Here is an 18,450-nt window from a genome sequence, read left to right as displayed (position 1 = left end):
GGGCCAAGGGCAGCTAGCCCTGAAATGGTGACTGAAGCCAGCAGGAAAAGGCATTCTTTTCATTCATGTATTTATTTATATTTTTCCAGGAACTGCCTAAGTGCTTTACGTACATTGACTCCTTTCAGCTTCAAAACTGCCTAAAGTGTAAGTGCTATTTTTACCCCCAGGTGAGAGGCTGAAGTGAAGATGCCACCATCACCCACACAGGGCACAGTCACATTCATGCCTCGGCTCCCTACTGGGCAGCAGGAGGCCCGCCCTTGCTCATGGGCAGCAGAGGGAGGCAGGAAAGCCCTTAGCAGAACCAGGGACCAGAGGGCCCAGACCTGGCTCGGTAGGGGCGATGACACCCACAGGGCATCATGTGATCCCCACTGGGGCAAGTCACGGGCTGTGTGCTCCCAGACACCTGGAGAGAAGAGACCAGAGCCAGCAACTGAACCAGATCTTCCTCTGGGGCCAACCCTAGTCCCCAGCCCCTGGCAGGCACTACACACCTCATAAGCACGGGAGCCGGTGAGGCTGCTGAGAGCCTGGGCCCCGCCCACGGCGGCCTCCAGCTGGCGGCACTGAGCTGTGGTGCTGGAGTCCATCCACACAGGGCTGTCCTTGATGGAGAAACAAGCCTGGAAAGGGAGAAGAAAGGCACAGGCTTGAACTCTGCCTGCTGACTCTGGGAGCTGCCCTGGCACTGGTGGTCACGCTGCCAATCGCAGCAGGTGTGGGCACCTCCTCCCTGGATGCGACCTTGGAAGACCAGCCAGCAAGCCCTACCTGCCTAAACCTCCCCCTGGCCTGGTGGAGTCTCTCCCCAGAAAGCTCAGGGTGGAAGGTTCTGATGAGGACACCTGAGCACCATGGCCAACACTGGAGGTGAGCAGGGCAGCGGGGCAGCCAGGGTGGCTAGAGCTGCAGCCAAGTGCAGTTTCACAGGGGCATTTGAAGCCAGGGAACATGAAGACAGAGCCTGCTTCCCAGCATCATTAGGAGGCACCGTGCCCCAAGGGGAGATCCCTGAGGGAAAAACTGGGATGTGCCAGACAGGAAGGGACCCCGGATGACGGCTATCAGCACCTGACCCTCTGTCCAGGCACCAGGTATATCCCTCGGGAGGCTGGGCGGACCATGTTCACAGCACTACCGCCCGAGCCAAGTTCCTATACCCTTGACAACGCACAAAAGCCCCAGATTTCAGGGCCCACAGGGGCTTGGGCCCTTCTCCCCATGGTTACCTGCAGCTGCTTATGTAGCAAGAGGTCTGGTGACAGGTTTGTTAGCACCTGGCTGGCCCCAGTCTTCCAGTAGACACTTCCATGTTGCTGTCAAGGGAAAATCCAAGCACATGTTCACACAGCCACACACGATATCACCTCCTGAAGACACAGAAAGACTCTGGACCACACACCAAACAACTGGGCTCCAAGCCAGGCCCAACACCTTCTTAGTCACAGAATTCCTCACCTTTTATGAGTCTTGGTTTTCCTTTCTAGAAGATGATAACTCTGCCCTGTCCACCCCAAAACTTATAGGAAAGGCCCAAGAAAGAATTATTGGTCTGAATTTTGGTACCTCTGTAAAACTGTATTTATTTATTTATTTATTTTTTAAATATTTTTTTCTTTATTTATTTATGATAATCACACACACAGAGAGAGAGAGGCAGAGACACAGGCAGAGGGAGAAGCAGGCTCCATGCACCGGGAGCCCGATGTGGGACTCGATCCCGTGTTTCCAGGATCGCACCCTGGGCCAAAGGCAGGCGCCAAACCACTGCGCCACCCAGGGATCCCCAAAACTGTATTTAAATATCTTGCTCATAATCTTATCTGAAATTCACTCCTTCATTCGCTTTCCCATTCATTCATTCAACATTTATTGGGAACCTAGATCATGCCAGGCAATGGGATGGATGAATAGGATAGTGTGGTCCCGATTCTCTACAATATTGTAATCGAATCAGAGAAAAAGACACAAACACACAATTACAAAACCCTGTGGATGTGCAGTGGCAGGACGGTGGGGACACAGAGGAGGGGCATCCAACAAGCTGGTAGAAGTGGACAGGATTAGCAGGAAAGGTACCTGGCGATGAGTGTGGGGGTGCTCCATGCAGAGAGCAACCACAGGTGAGACAGGCTGGCAGGTGTGGGGAATGGAGAGTTTCAGGCGGGAGGGAGGTATGGGAGCTACAGGGAGAGGTGGCAGCCTGGAGGGCCTGAAGGTCCGTGCTCAGGAGGTTGGAGCTTATCTTTGAGGCGTGGGAACTCTGGATTAGCATGGGAGTGACAATGCCAGGGCTGAATGGAGGAAAGGGTTTGGGGGAGTCATGGAGCAGGTATGCGAGAGGCAGGGAGGCCCAAGCAGAAGCGCAGAGAAAAATCACAAATATTTGGCCTGGCGCAAGAGATGCAGGATTAGAGAAGAGGTGGTAGATTCAGGAGTCATGTAACAAATCAACAGGACATAGGGACCCCTTTGACGTGGGGTCAGGGATGATAGGTGGATTGTGACCCTGGAGGAGGCTGGAGCATTCACAGAGCATATGAGAAGTTGGAGGTGTTCTTAGGACACCCAGCCATGGGGTTGGGGGACTCTCAGGAGAGAGAGGGTGTCCCAGCCTGGGGTTCAGGTAAGAGAAGTGGATGAGATCCCCCAGGGAATCTGTTTAACAAGGACTGGGAGCATTAAATTCCTGTTCAGTGGGGGACAGGAGAAGAGGTGGCTTCGGAAAAATTAGTGATTCCTCTAACGAGGATGTGAAAGCAGGCTAACCCAGCATGGAACAAAGTTGATTCAGAGAACAAGACTCAACTTGGGTCCTGACTCCTGCTCCCAGCAGCTGTGTGACCTTGGGTAAGTGACATCACCCCTCTGTGCCTCAGTGTCCCTATGTAAATGGCAACGGTGTAGCTAAAACTTAAAAGAGGTTTTTATGCACTATTCTATGTATTTAACACTATTCACATCGACCCTATGGCAGATGAGGGCACGGAGTCACCAGAAAGCTAGATGACGTGCCTGGGTCACTGCTTGTAAATGGTGGGCCTGGGGACACAGTCAGGGAACAGAGCTCCCATGCTCACTGTGCCCCAACAACACTTCATAAAATTACTGTAACGATTAGGTTAAATAGTATACAATGAAGGGTGCCTGGGTGGCACGGATGGTTAAGTAGCAGACTTGGTTTTGGCTCAGGTCATGATCTCAGGGTCATGAGCCCCATGTCACGCTGGTGCCAGGTCTGCTTGAGATCCTCTCTCCCTCTCCCTCTGCCCTTCCCCCAGTTCATGCAAGTGCCTGCTTTCTCTCTAAAAAGATTTAAAAAAGAATATATGTAAAACGCTTGACACTGCACCTAGCATCCACTAAGTGCTCAGTCAGCATTTGTTATTATTTTTACTAATACTTCTACTACTAAAACTGCCATTATCAGGAGTATAATTTCTGACTTTGCTTCTACTTCCAGGAAACAGAAAAACAATTTTGGTGCTCCCAAGCAGGCATCGTAAATGCACGTCAAACACTTCCTCCACCCCATTAGAGGACCTCTAACCGGTTCCTCCTCACCCAGCGTCCCATTCTGTATAATGCTTCACAGTACCAGCTGCTTCGGGTCCTTCAGCAAGGAGGCAAGCTACACACCCTCCACAGCAGAAGTGCCATAGGGGTCTTTACCAACAACAGAATGTGTGCAGTGGCTCTCAAGAACAAGCACTCCCTCTGGGGGAGCCCTGCACCCCTACCCCATAGCCACCCCACAAGGCGCAAAGAGGCTGCTACAGACAAACCTGGCCTGCCCCAGACAGGGCGAGGACTTGAGAGAAGTCGAAGCCCAACGCCTTCATCCTCTCCAATATGGTATCCAAAGCCTGAGAAGACAAACGGAGCCCACGGTGACTATCCTAACCATGGAGTCACACAAAGCCCACGGTGACTATCCTAACCACGGAGTCACACAAACCCACAAGCCTCAGCACTGAAACCTAAGTGCTGGCTATTACCCCAGGGATGAAAAAGCACTGGTGGCAGGGATGTATAAGCATTAGAATAATTCATTACAGTAGGCACCAATCAAATAAGAAGGTGAACTATGGTAAAAACAGTTTGGGTAATGGAATCGGAAACCACTGGCCCTCAAATTCTGCTTCTCTACTTTGTGACTCCCAAGCACTCAGGAAGAGCAAAACCAAGGTGGATCAAATTGTGTTTTTTTTCTATTTGCATTTCAACCCACTGGACTAGTGGCATGCCTTCACTGCAACAGAGAAGTGAAGAGCAAACTAGACGGCCCCCATCAGAGAGGGACCAGGAGTTGGCTCCCCGTGTCCAGGAGCACCAGGCTGGAAGGGGTAGGTAGAGATGGTGGCCATTTGTCCCAATTCCCATTCCACCCTCCACCATCTGGGTGCGTTCTTCTTTCTTGCAAGACCCCAGGTGTGGGATAAATGGTACTGCCCAACAGAGCCTGACCCTCCCCAAAGATTTCAGGGCAGGAATTAGGGATTCATTCCAGGCTGCATTTCCCTTGAGGGCAGAGCAGCTACTGGAGCTCTGACCCGACTCCGCCATTCCCACCCTATGCTGGGAGGGCTCCTTTCACAGTCCTGGCTATGGCTGCCAACTTGGCCCTCCTGGTCAAACCTCGAGCAGGGAGTGGGGCACAGCTAGAAGAGGTCCAATGCTGGGAGGCTGCTCACAATTAGAAATCATGTGGCTCCACTCCCAAGCCTGGCTCTCTATCCATTGCTCATCACCCCGAGTGAAGGTCCCAACCTATCAGAAACCCCTGACATTATCACTGGGATCTCTAGACACTGGCTCTTGCCTGTCACCCCCACCACACCCCTTGGTATGGCTCAACCCTATGAAGTACATCCCAGCTAGTCTGTCTGGTGGAAATCTGTCCTTTACCCCCATCCTCCTGTATGAGTCAGGATCAAGTTGTTAAAAAAAAATTATTTTAAAAATTATTCTAGTTATCTTAACCGAAAGAATTTAGTAGAGGAATTGCTTAAACAGGTATTGGAGGACTGAACCGGTTTTGGCAGACACTCTGAACACTGCCTTTGCTGGCTTCCAGGTTCAGGGTCTCGGGACCCCCAGGGTAGACCCAGGCCCATCATGATGGTCTATACTGGTCACACATCTGGTCCCGTGGCTCCATGGGTCACCCATAATTGGCAGCAGGGTTCTTCCTTTCCTGTCAGTCCTGAGCAGGCAGGCCTGCCTTGGGGTCCTTCTGAGCCTGAACACTAGGACACCAGTGCTGTGTCTGGATCTCAGGATACAAGGGTAGCCACAGGGCCTCCTGCAGTGTTTGGCAAAGGTTTGGGAAAGGCGCTATTCTGAAGATGGTTACTTACTGGCAGGGCTTGCAAGTGCTCTAGCACCAGACCTGAAGCCTTTCATGTGTCCTCTCGGCTCAAGAGTACTGACACCAGCTGAAGCTCAGTCCAGCCCTAGAAACCGTGCAGACTCCATTTCTCAGTGAGGACCTGGTCTCAACAGAGGGCTTTCCAGTAAATCAGCAAGTCCGCCCATGAGATAGGCAGGGGACAAGAGAGGGTCAGGGATCTCTGTGTTTACCTGGACCCACATCAGGACTGGAGATGTCACTGTCAGCCCATCCTCGTGAACATGAACCCCGCCTTGAGTCCTATAAGAAGAACAAGAGAGAGTGTTGGACAGAACCTTGGGCAGGGTCCCAAAGGGGACAGACCCTAGATCCCTCCAGTGGAGGGAGAAATGTCCCTTCCCCAAGCTCGGTGGAATTCTAAACTCAGCGAGACTGAACAATACTGGCAAGATGGAAAGAGAAGTTCTAGAAATTGCTCAGGGGTGACAATTCTCAGAAAGCATCAGCAAAAACAAAAATATAAGGGTATCGCCCTGGAAGGCAGGCATGGCATCACTTAACCATGAGGAAACCAGGAGTGCAGGGTTGGATTAAAACCCTCCCAAGCCCACTGGGTTTGGAGAGGTAGAAGTGGTGTGCTACACAGAGGTGCTGCATCTGCAGGAAAAGTTCTTGGCTATCAGACCAGGAAGTCCTTGGATTGCAAGCCTGGAAAGTTGCCTGAACCCTTCTCCCCACTCTCGTCCTCCCTATAAGACCCTCATGCAAATAACTCACTTGACAAAACCCAACCTTTTCAATGATGAAGTAAAAACAAAACAAAAAAAGCAGACTCAGAATCCATAGCAAGATACTATTAGATAACCATGTGACCCAGACATTCTATTCCTAATTATCCTGTCAAAAGAAATGAAAGTGTAAGTTCATAGGCAGGTTTGTATACAAGTTTCCATAAAAGCCTTATTTGTGACAACAGAAACCTAGAATGAATGGATAAATTGTGGTGTGTGTGTGTGTTGGAATATTACAGAATAACAAAAAAGTGAACCACTAATACACATACCAACAGAGATGACACTCCAATGATCACACTGAGTGAAGGAAGCTAGACACAAGAGTGCACGCTACATGATGCCATGTATATAACATGCTAGAAAGTGCAAATCCACCTATTGTGAAAAAGCAGGTCAGTGGTTTCCCAAGTCCAGTAGGGAGGAAAGGATGGGATACAAAGGGGCACAAAGAATCTTTCGGGAGGGGGACCTGGGTGGCTCAGTGGGTGAGCATCTGCCTTTGGCTCAGGTCACGATCCCAGGGTCCCAGGATCAAGTCCCATATAGGGCTCCCCTCATGGAGCCTGCTTCTCCCTCTGCCTGTGTCTCTGTCGCCCCCCCTCGTTAATTAAAAAAAAAAAAAAGTATCTTTTGGGAGTGACGTAGATGGTCTGTATCTTCATTTTGGTGGTACTTTCTCAGCTATAGGTCTTCCTCTATCAAAGCGCACTGAACTGTACATTTTAACAGATGTCCTTTCTTTGGTACACAAATTATATTCAATAATACCAGTATTTTTACAAGATACTACTGGGAAAAAAGAAAAAGAGCAGCACACTTTCCCATGAATAATAAAAACTATCAGAAAAAAATGTTGCTTCTACAAAACACGTGATAATTGCAACCAAACAGTCCACCGTGTATTTAACAACTTAAAATTGGCAATTCCTGCTAGGAAGAAGTCTAAAGCTCTCCCATACCTGCCAAAGCACCAGGTCCAAATGGTTTCACAGAAGATTACTCTCAAATCTTTAAAGAACAAGTATTTCTAATATTATTCAAATTGTTCCTGGGCAGCTTGGAATTTTCCAATTCTTTTTATGAAATATAAAATCAACACCAAAACCTAAAATACTGTACTGAAAGTACAAGAAACAAAAGAAACAGATTAAACAGACAATCAAAATTTAAAACTTGTTTCAAAGGCCCATCAAGAAAGTGCAAAGATAACCCACAGAAATGGGAAAAAAGTTTTGAAATCCTATGTCTGATAAGAGACTTGTATCCAGACTATCTAAAGATAGTCGTACAACTCAGTAACAAAAAGACAAATAAAGCAGTTGAAAAATGGACAAAGAATCCAAGTAGACATTTCTCTAAAGAAGATACACAAATGGCCAAACATACTCAACATCACTAGTCATTAGAAAGATGAAAATCAAAAATCAAAACTAAAAACATAAAAATAAAAAAAAGAAAGATGCAAATCAAAACCACAAGGAGCTGCTGCTTCATACCCATTAACATAGATATAATCTATAATCAGAAAAATAGTAAAAAACTAATGTTGGAAAAGACATGGAGAAATTGCAACCCTCCTACAGCACTAGTGAGAATATAAAATGGTATGGCTGCTTTGGAAAAGTCTGTCTGGGGGCACCTGGGTGGCTCAGTGGTTGAGTATCTGCCTTTGGCTCAGGTCATGATCCCAGGGTCCTAGGATGAAGCCCTGCATTGGGTTCCCCACAGGGAGCCCGCTTCTCCCTCTGCCTGTGTCTCTGCCTCTCTTTCTGTCTCTCATGGATAAATAAAATCTTTAAAAAAAGAAAAAAAAGGAAAAGTTCCTCCAAGTGTTGAACATAGAGTGACCACAGGACCCATTCATTCCACTCCCAGGTATATACCCAGTGGAAATGAGAACACGTCCTTATAGAACTCGTACGCTGTATTAGTCAGCTTGGGCTGCAGTAACGAATGCCAGAGATGGAGCAGTTTAAAAAACAGGCATTTATCTCATCACAATTCTGGGAGCAAGAAGCCTATGATCAAGATGCTGGCAAATATGGGTTTTGGTGAAAGCACTCTTCCTATTTGCAGATGGCCACCGTCTCACCGTGTCCCCCCGTGGCCTTTCCTCTGAGCACACTCAGGAAGGGGGTAGAGTGGGGGGCAGAGAGAGATCTTCCTCATATAAGGACACCAGTTCTATTGGATTAGAGCCTCACCTTTACGATCTCACTTAACCTTAATTAGTTCCCTAAAGGTTATATCTCCAAATACAGCTACATTGGAAGTTAGGACTTCAATGTGATTTTTCAGGGGGCAGGAGGGGAGGGGGACACAAGTTAGTCTATAACACACATGAGGGGATCCCTGGGTGGCTCAGGGGTTTAGCGCCTGCCTTTGGCTCAGGGCCTGATCCTGGAGCCCCGGGATCAAGTCCCGCATAGGGCTCCCCTGCATGGAGCCTGCTTCTCCCTCTGCCTGTGTCTCTGCCTCTCTGTGTCTCTCATGAATTAATAAATAAAAAATCTTAAAAAAAATAACACACACAAATGTTCATAGCAGGATTATTCATAATAGCCAAAGAGAGGAATATCTGGCAGCTGATGTATGGATAAACAAAATGTGGTATCATCCATACAAAGGAACATTACTGAGTATAATATAGAAAGAAATGAAGTCCTGATGTTTTACAATATAAACTTTAGAAACGTTGTAAGTAAAAGAAACTTGTCAAAATTTATCACATATTACATAAATTCATTTATAAGAAATGTTCAGAATAGGCAAATCCACCGACATTGTGGTTGCCAGGACTGGAGGAGGGGACATAGGGAGTGACTGCTAGTGAATATGGGGCTTCTTTTTGAGGTGATGAAAATGTTCTAAAATTAAATAGTGGAGATCATGACACAGTTCTGTGAATATATTAAAAACCACTGAACTGTATACATTTTAAAAGAGTGAATTTTTTGAAATGTGAATTCAATATCAATAAGGGCTTTTTTTTTTTTAAAGGATACAATGGCGGGGGGGGGGAACACCCTGTATTAGTTAATTTCCATGGCTTGACACAGCTGAAGGTTTTTTTCTCACTCACATAAAGCATCATCAGTGGCATGCTGGGGACCAGGAATGCAGAGTCAGGTGAGGAGTGGGTTCTGTTTCCTGCAGTTATCAGGGACCCAGGGGGACAGTGGCTGTTCTCATCTTCCAAATGGTTTCTTTTTTTATTTTTTAAAAGATTTTATTTATTCATGAGACACACACACACACACACACACAGAGGCAGAGACACAGGCAGAGGGAGAAGCAGGCTCCATGCAGGGAGCCTGATGCGAGACTCAATCCCGGGACTCCAGGACCACGCCCTGGGCCGAAGGCAGGTGCCAAACTGCATAGCCACCCAGGGATCCCTTCCAAGTGGTTTCTAAGGCTGCCCTGGACACTACATCCAGCCACAGGGCCAAGGAAGACACAGGGCAGAGGATCACAGTGGGTAGGGGTTGTATGGTCTCATAGAGAGGCCTGTTCACCTTCTCCTATGTTCTGCTGGTAATCAGACTCAAGTCACATGGCTGAACAAAACTACAAGGAAGGCAGGAGTATGCCCAGGGGGAGAAGGAAATAAGTCTGACAGATCACTGGTCAATCACCACGAAAGTCACTATTTACATAAGAAGATACAATAGTTAGAAATAAGTTTAAAATAAATTATAGGTACTAGGTGGTTTTGCCTTGTTATAAACCACTTCACAGCTAAGTGACTTGAAACTATTAAGCTCATTTAGCTCGCAAATCTGTTGGTCACTAGGCTGGGCTCAGCTGGGTGCCTCATGCATCCATGGTTGGCTAACAGTAGCTAGAGGGTCCTGCTTCTGGGGCCGGCGCTGCTTGTCTTGCTTAGCTGGGGGTATGGGAGTAAATGCCTCTCATTCTCCAGCAAGCCATCCTGAACTTGGCCATGTGGTGGCTGGGCAGGGTTCCAAGAATGAGAGCAGAAGTCAGCAAGGCCTTCTGGAGGCTTAGATTTAGAACTGGCTTGATGTTACTTTCCTCCCGTTCTACTGGTTAAAATCAACAGGTAAGGAAATGACTCCCCTCTCTTGACTGAGGGAGCTTCCAAGCCCCACTGCAAAGGGTCTGGGTATAGGAAGGGCTGGGGAATTATGGTTATTTCTGTGCACAATCCACATGTCAAACATATCAAAACACATGTGAAGTATTCAAAATAAGCCTTGAACAAATGCAAAGACAAAACAGGTGCTTTGATAAGAAGACTCAATCTAAAAAAAAATAATAAAAAAAATAAAAAAAAGAAGACTCAATCTCATAAAGTTGCCAATTCTCTGCAAGTTAATTTAGAAATGTAACACAATCTCAATAAAAATATTAACAATTTTTCTTTCTGGAACCTGAAAAGCTGATTCTAAAGTACATAAAAAAAAAAAAAAAAAAAAAGCCATGGAAATTGAATGTAGAACCGTCAGAGGGAACCAACAATTTTAGATATTAAATCTTATTATAAAGCTGGAATAACTAAAATAACACATTACTGGCTCATGAACAGACCCCAACTAATGTAACAAAAGAAAATGCCCAGAAATCCACCTAACCACACACAGAAATTAGCATATAAAGTTGGTGTCTCAAATCAGTGAGGTAAAGACAGGATTCTAGGAAAATGGCATTAAAACAATTGGAAGGGTGCCTGGGTGGTTCAGTCGGTTTGCTTTCAGCTCAGGTTGTGACCCCAGGTTTCCAGGATCAAGTCCCTATTAGGGCTCCCTGCTCTGCAGAGAACCTGCTTCTCCCTCTCCCTCTGCCTGCCGTTCCCTCTTGTGCTTGCTCTCTCTCTCTCCCTCTATCAAATAAATAATTAAGATCTTAAAAAAAATTAGAGTCATTGATAAAAAACTGAAGCTGGATCTAAACGTTATGCCATGCACCTAGATAATCTCCAAATATTTTTACATAAGAAAACTGAAGTCTTAAAGGAACTAGAAGAAAACACAGGTGAATCCCTTCACAATCTCAGAATGAGGAAGGCCTTTTAAACTGTGACTCAAAATCTGGAAGCAACAGGAAAGGCTGAGAAGTCAGGAGGCAGGAAACAAAATACGGGTATGGCCACCACCCATATGCAAATCAAAAACAAACAAAAATCTGAGAAACATATTTGCAATTCATTTAACAACAAAGAGATCATTCTTCTAATATATGAAGAGCACCTAGAAATAATCAATCCAAGAGAAAAATGGGCAAAGGTCATGAAAAACAACTTCACAGGAAAAAAGTTCAACCCTTCTAACAACCACACTGCATTGCAGTGCTGTGGGAAAAAGGCACTCACATGCATTGCTGGTGGGGTGTAAATCAATACAATCCCTATGGGAGCCAATCTGGCCATACCTTCCAAACTTACAAATCTATTTATTCTTTGATCCAGCAATCCTTTTTCCAAACTTTTTAAAAAATATTTATTTGAGAGAGCACACACGCATACACATTCGAGTGGGGGTGGGGCAGAAGGAAAGAATCTTCAAGCATATTTCCTGCTGAGCGTGGAGCCTGCATTGGGGCCTGACCCCATGACCCATGAGATCACAACCTAAGCCAAAACCAAGAGTTGGACACCCAACAGACTGAGCCACACAGGCACCCCCCCATTTCCAAACTTCTATCTCACAAATAAATTGGCACATGTCTGTAATGCCATAAGTTAGGTAACTCACATCGTTTTTCACTGCAAACAACCCAGCATCCATCAATTCCAACTACACAATGGAATTCTATGCATCCTATAAAAATAACACAGGGGGTGCACCTGGGTGGCTCAGTCCATTAGGCAACTCACTCTTGGTTTCAGCTCAGGTCATAATCTCAGGATCCTGAGATCCAGCCTGGCATAGGGCTCTGTGCTCAGCAGGGAGCCTGCTTAAGATTCTCTCTCTCCCCCTCTCCTCCACCCTTCCCCCTACTTGAGCTCATGCATGCACATGCTCTCTCCCTCTAAAAAAACAAACACAGAAGCTCTATGTACTGATGTGGAAACACAGCCCAATTATTGTGAAATGAATAAAGCAAAGTACACAATGATGTGTACAATGAACTTTTTGAGTGTAAATAAGGGAGAAAATAAAGATACATCTGCTTATGTTTTGATATAAAACACTGGAAGGATACACAAAAAACTAATGAAAGTTAGGAGGGCAGGAGGGAAGACATGAGATCAGAGAGATTAAGACTTCACAATATGCCTTTTGTTCCTCTCAAATTATGTACCAAGTAGATGCAATGCTTAATATCAGGTGTTAAAATAACCACTTCAGAAAAGAATATGGCAGTTTTTAAAAAACCTACCATACAACTTAACCATTCCTAAGTATTTCATTTCCAACACAAATGAAAGTTTATGTTGACACCAAGACTTGTATGTAAGTTTCACAGTTTCTTTATAATAATGAAAAAATGGAATCCATCCAAATATCCCTCATCAGATGATGGATAAACTAATTGTGGTCCATTCACACAATGGAATACTACTGAGCAATAAAATAGAACAAATTACTGATACATATAACAACATAGGTGAATCTCAAAATGATTATACTAAGTTTTAAAAGTCAGATAAAAAAGAATATATAATTATTATTTCCTTTATATAAAATTCTAGAAAGCATAAACTAATCCATAATGATAGAAAATGTATCAGTGATTGCTGGGGGCTCATCTGAGGAAGAGGAATACACTCAAAGGGGCATGAGAAAACTTTTGGGGTATAGAAATGTTTATTATCTTGATTCTGGGCATGGATTCATAAAGGAATATCTATGTCAAAACTTACAAAGCTGTACACATTACATGTGTGCAGTTCACGGTGTATCAATTATATCTCAATAAAACTCTAAAAAGAACAGTGGGGGAGGAATAAACTAGATCTGAATACAGTTGAAAGATCTTAAAAATGTAACTGGGTAAAAAAGCAATACTAAACACTACTGTATTTTGGGTATGGATATCTTTTTTTTTTCCTAATGGAGAGGATTGATGGACTCATTGAGTCAAAAGAGAGAGTGAGGCAGAATTTAAAAATTTAAAAGAACAGAAATTATATGAAATGTGTTTTCATACTATAATGTGAAATTAAAGTAAAAATCCAGAACAGAAAGGTAACTGGAAGATGTGAAGATTAAGCAATATCTTTCTTTTTTTTTTTTTTTTAAGATTTTATTTATTTATTCATGAGAGACACACAGAGAGAGAGAGAGGCAGAGACACAGGCAGAGGAAGGAGAAGCAGGCTCCATGCAGGGAGCCTGATGTGGGACTTGATCCCGGACCTCTGGGATCACACCCTGAGCCAAAGGCCGACCCTCAACCACTGAGCCACCCAGGTGTCCCAAGCAATACCTTTCTAAATAACACATGAGTCAAAGAAGTCTCAAGAGAAACAAAAAGGGGCGCCTGGGTGGTTTAGTCGGTTAAGCATCTGCTTTTGACTCCAGGATCAAGCCCTGTGTCAGGCTCCCCGCTTAGGGACCCTAATCCTGTATCACTGGTGTCCTTGTAAAAGTAGGTTAGAAAACAAATAACATGATGGAGACACCAGGGATGCAACGGGCAGAGGATGACCATGTGACTGGCAGCAAGGCAGCCATCTGCAAACCAAGGAAAGATGTTTCGGAGGAACCTGACCCTGTCGGCATCTCCAGAATTGTAGGAAAATAAATTTCTGTTGTTTAAGACACGTAATCTGTAGTATTTTTTTCTGGCAGCACTCCCAAACTAATACAAAATATACAACAGCTAAATTTATGATCTTTCTTCCCAAAACCAAGTCTCTTCCACAATCTACCATCCATCCACAAGGCCAGCCAGAAACCTTACCTTCACACCTCACATTCAATTCTGCCCCAGGCCCTGGCAATTTTATCACCCACCTCTCCAAGATACTATCATTTCCCATCCAGATGATCTTGAAAAACCTCCATGGTCTCCCAACATGCACTCTGACCAACCCCCAAATGCTCTCTCGCTGTACCCAGACAGAGCTTTTCAAAACACAAATACAACTGTGTCAACCATGTCACTCACACCTTACCCCTATCCCCATGGCCCTTCAGTGGCTGTTCATAGACTTTAGGCAAACTGTGTACCAAAGCCTATGTGGTCTAGCCCAGCCTCCACCACCCTCTCTGTTCCCCAGCCAAACTGGTCTTCAATTCCCTGAATAAGCAGTGCTCTTTCATCCTACAGGGCCTTTGCACACTCTGCTCCTTCTGCCTGGAATGCTCTCTCCCTTCCATCACCTGGTGAATCCCACTCACTCAGATCTTGGCTTAAGCACTACTTCCTTAGGGACCCTTCCTGACCAGCCTCCAAGGCTGGGTCACCTTCCTTTATAATCAACATTTGGAGAAGTGAGTTCCTTTTCTTTAATGGCCTTCTCTGAGTCTATAATCAAATATTCTTTTGTGAAATGCCTTGATTGATATCAGTCTCCCCTATTCAACGGAAAGCTCTGGGAGAGTAAGGACCCATGTCTCTGTTCCACTCACCATCAAATCTCAGTACCCAGCATGGTGCCTGACCCAAAGCAAGTTTCAATTGATACCTATTGCATGTATGGATGCATGAGTACATGGAATTGGGAAAGAATTGGAGAACACATTCCAGAAGAAAAGGGTGCTTGAGAGGTCTACCAAGACCATGAGTCCTGTAGTTTGATGAAGCCAGATCTACAGACAGTAACTCCTAGGTTCTTGGACGCAATTCAAATGTGGTGGGGGATAGGAGAGGATGGTGGTTCTGCTACACATACCACCAAGCAATTCTGGGCCATCAGCAAATGGTCTGACACTATCTACCCAGAGACAGCATCAAGTTCCACTGGTTATGGGTCCAGACCTTCAAGGCTGCCCTTCCCTACCCACTTCAGATGCCGGGTGCAAGCTGTTACCTGTGCTTCTGACTAACCAGCTACAAATTGTTGGTTCCAATGGTCTTAGGTTCTTTTGATTCGCTTGAGCAGTTCACAGAACTCAGGGAAAACACATACTTAGGTTTACCAGTTTATTAAAAGACAGGATAAAGGACAGGAATCGACAGCCAGACGAAGAGATATATAGGGCAAGGTATGGGGAAAAGGCAAGGAGCTTCCATCTCCTTTCCAGGCACGCCACTCTGCCCAATCTCCATGTGTTCACCAACCCAGCTCTCTGAACCCAGTCTTTTTGGGTTCTTATGAAGACTTTGTTACATAGTCACGATTGACTAAGCCACTGGCCATTGGCCTTGCAACCTCCAGCTGAAAATTCCAAGTCTCTAATCACATGGTTGGTCTTGGCAACCAGCCCCTACCCTCGGGTAGAGTCTAAAAGTCATTCCATTAACATAACAAAAGACACCTTTAGGACTCTCAACACTTAGGAAATTCCAAGAGTTTGGGGGGCTGTGAGTCAGGAACTGTGAAGACCAAACCAAATATATTCTGGCCATCTGAATGACTGAATATGTATTTCTTATAAATAAAAATAGCACACCAGAATAGTGCAGTTTATGAATGTAAACGGTTGAGGGAGGACCCCAAAACCAACCCCACCACACATACACACTAGGTACATACCCAAATTCTAGAAGGTCTCTGTCAAAATGCACACTGTCCTCATAGAACACATTCAGCTCTGCATCAACAGCAACAACTTTCACCTGGAAGGCATTTTTAAAAATGGTGTATTTTCCTCAGCTTCTACGCTGGTCCAGGGGTAGGAACATCACCAGGTGAGTGAGGCCCATCACCTGAGTGGGTGGCTCAGCCTTGCTTGGGGTGCATCACTGTAACCATGGCTACAGAGGCCTCATCTGGGAACATACCCAAAGAGTGGGTAACATGAAAAGGCTGAGGCAAAGTAGAAACACCCATACAGCTCAAGAAATCTTTCCGTGCCCCCTAAACAACCAAAGCCAAGACCCTCTAGGAGCAGACGCTCGAAGACGAGCTGATTCTTGAACCCGGCAAGGAGGCCGGCGTAAGTCCTCCAGGGGATGGAATGACAGACAAGCAGCATTTGGAGATGTGTCTGGGGGCCCGGTCTGCAGGGACCTGAGAGACCAGACAGGGCCCCTGGGCTGTTCCCGGGCCATGATCAAGTCCAGAGACGTACAGGTCCGGACGGAGCCGACCTCCAAACTCAGGGGTGCAGCTCCTGTCTCAGACACGGGCGCGGAGACCCAGCAAGGCAACTGGGCTTGTGCAGTCCCACCAGACTTTCTGCCTGCCTCCCTGGCCCGTGGGGCAGAGGGGTTGGATGCACCTGCGCTGATTTCCCAGGGTGAGGAAAGGGAGCCCTTGGCAGCCCCCCACCCAGTCTGAAGGCACGTCTGGACTCTGCTGCCCGCCTGCGAACCCCGGGAGCCGCTCAGCGCGGCGGGGAACGAAGTCCAGGCGTCCATCGCGCCCCTTCCGCCGAGGTCTCGGGCCGCGGCTCGGGTCGCGGTGCCCGCTGCGCTCCCCGGGCCTGGGCGGCCGACGCTCAGCGCCCCCCTCCACCGCGAGCCCTGGCCCCGCCGGCCGCGCTGCCCGCTCCGCGCCCCGGGGGCGGTTCCGGTCGCGGCCGCCCGGGGGGGGGGCTCTCGCGGCTCGGCCCGGGGCTCCCCGCCGCGCTCCCACCTGCTGCGTGCTGAAGTCCCAGCCCAGGCAGCAGCGCCGGCCGCCGCGCTCCGCCATGGCCGCGACGGTCCGCCCGCCCCGCGCAGACCGTGTCGCCGCGCCCCAGCGCCCGCGGACGCCGGGCCCGCCCCGCCCCGCCCCGAGTCCCCGCCCGAGTCCCCGAGTCCCCGCCCCGAGTCCCCGCCCCGAGTCCCCGCCCGAGTCCCCGAGTCCCCGCCCCCAGTCCCCGCCGGCCCGGCTCTGGCGCCGCCTGCCGGGGGGACGCGGCGGCGACGCGCCCCGCGCCGAGCGACCGCACGGGCCCCCCTGCCGCCCCTCCCGACCCCGCGGCCCTCCTCCCGTCCGCAAGGCTCTCTGCACCGGACGGCTGGGCCAGATAGTCCACCTCTCAGGGGGCTTGTCCCTGCCCGTCTCTCCGGCCGCCCTGACTCTGGTAGCGAGGCCGCGGTCCGCTCGCGGGGGTGCCACGGAGGTCACAGACAGCTGTACCTGGGCTGCAGGTACTGGGCTCCAAAGGGCCCTGTCCTGTCCCAGCAAATCTGAATGATCACCCAGCTCCGACACGTGTCGCATCTCACCTCTGTATTTAAAATCAGGAGAGTTCTGGGCAGCCGCGGTTTAAGCGCCGCCTTCAGCCCAGGGCGCGATCCTGGAGGCCCGGGATCGAGTCCCACGAGTCCCACGTCGGGCTCCCTGCGTGGGGCCTGCTTCTCCCTCTGCCTGTGTCTCTGCCTCTCTCTCTCTCTCTCTGTGTCTCTCATGAATAAATAAATAAAATCTTAAAAAAAAAAAGTCAGGAGATTCTCTGCTCTGGACAGAAAGGCGCACTCAGCACTTGGCCAGCTAGTCTGGGTAGTGCACTGTGTGCCAGACATGGCGAAGGGGGCATGAGAAACACAATCAGACGCACTTCCCTTCCCCCCGGAGCCCAGGACACCTTCTCTCCCCCACATTCCACCTGGGTGTGTCATGCTCAGCCCTAGGACTGACTTCTTCCCAGAAGCTCTCCCGGGTGAGATGCTCCTCCCAGGGCCTTCCAAGCAGAAGAGCCCCTCTCGTGCCCCTCTCGTTCTTTTTCAGAGCCCCTCTCATGCTTTTGGCAGTGGTCTGATTACCCGGCTGGCTCTCTTACTGAACTGGAGCTGCTTGGAGCCCAGATGCTCCTCGTGGCCACAGGTCCCTAGATCAGTGGCAGAGCTGGGCCCAAGGCCAGTAAGTCTGACTCCAGAATCTGCATGTTGAACACTAAACAAGACAATTTTCTGGACAGTCTTGTGAGAAGGCCCGAGGCAAATCACAAATGTCTCATGAAGGCCAAGGCGGCTGGCTCTTTCTCAAGTTGTCTCACAGAGAGGTCTTGTCTTGTTCAGGGGTACCTTTCTCTATGGCCTGTGGCACCTACCCCATTCCGGTGACTCATCCTTTCTTTCTTTCTTTCTTTCTTTCTTTCCTTTTTTTTTTTTTTTTTAAAGATTTTATTTATTTATTAGAAACAGAGAGAGAGAGAGAGGCAGAGACACAAGCAGGCTCCATGCAGGGAACCGGATGTGGGACTTGATCCTGGGTCTCCAGGATCTCGCCCTAGGCTGAAGGCGGTGCTAAACCGCTAAGCCACCAGGGCCGCCCTCATCCTTTCTTTTGATG

General features: G+C 47.8%; 1 protein-coding gene across 4 annotated transcripts in view; it reads right to left on the bottom strand.

The window, feature by feature from the left end:
- The window catches only part of XYLB (xylulokinase), a 50,251-nt gene extending 33,340 nt beyond the window's left edge, over nucleotides 1–16,911 (bottom strand). For 2 of the 4 annotated variants that reach the window (XR_005376852.1, XM_038570463.1), the window contains exons 1-6: nucleotides 16,807–16,911; nucleotides 15,763–15,845; nucleotides 5,590–5,659; nucleotides 3,792–3,872; nucleotides 1,236–1,322; nucleotides 501–629 (exon numbers count right to left, since the gene is read on the bottom strand). Coding sequence is in view for 3 of the 4 variants with exons in the window: in XM_038570463.1 (XP_038426391.1) it covers nucleotides 501–629; nucleotides 1,236–1,322; nucleotides 3,792–3,872; nucleotides 5,590–5,659; nucleotides 15,763–15,845; nucleotides 16,807–16,863 (507 nt within the window). In the remaining variant the exon portion in view is untranslated. Of the gene's footprint in view, nucleotides 1–500; nucleotides 630–1,235; nucleotides 1,323–3,791; nucleotides 3,873–5,366; nucleotides 5,501–5,589; nucleotides 5,660–15,762; nucleotides 15,846–16,806 lie in introns of those variants that run through there. The other 2 variants (XM_038570464.1, XM_038570465.1) reach the window with 2 other exon arrangements.
- Between the last annotated feature and the right edge of the window lie 1,539 nt (nucleotides 16,912–18,450).

Source organism: Canis lupus, chromosome 23 (assembly GCF_011100685.1).
Source record: "Canis lupus familiaris isolate Mischka breed German Shepherd chromosome 23, alternate assembly UU_Cfam_GSD_1.0, whole genome shotgun sequence".
Classification (NCBI taxonomy): domain Eukaryota; kingdom Metazoa; phylum Chordata; class Mammalia; order Carnivora; family Canidae; genus Canis; species Canis lupus.
Note: the sequence above shows the minus strand (reverse complement) of the source record. Positions and strands in the feature narration are given on the sequence as shown.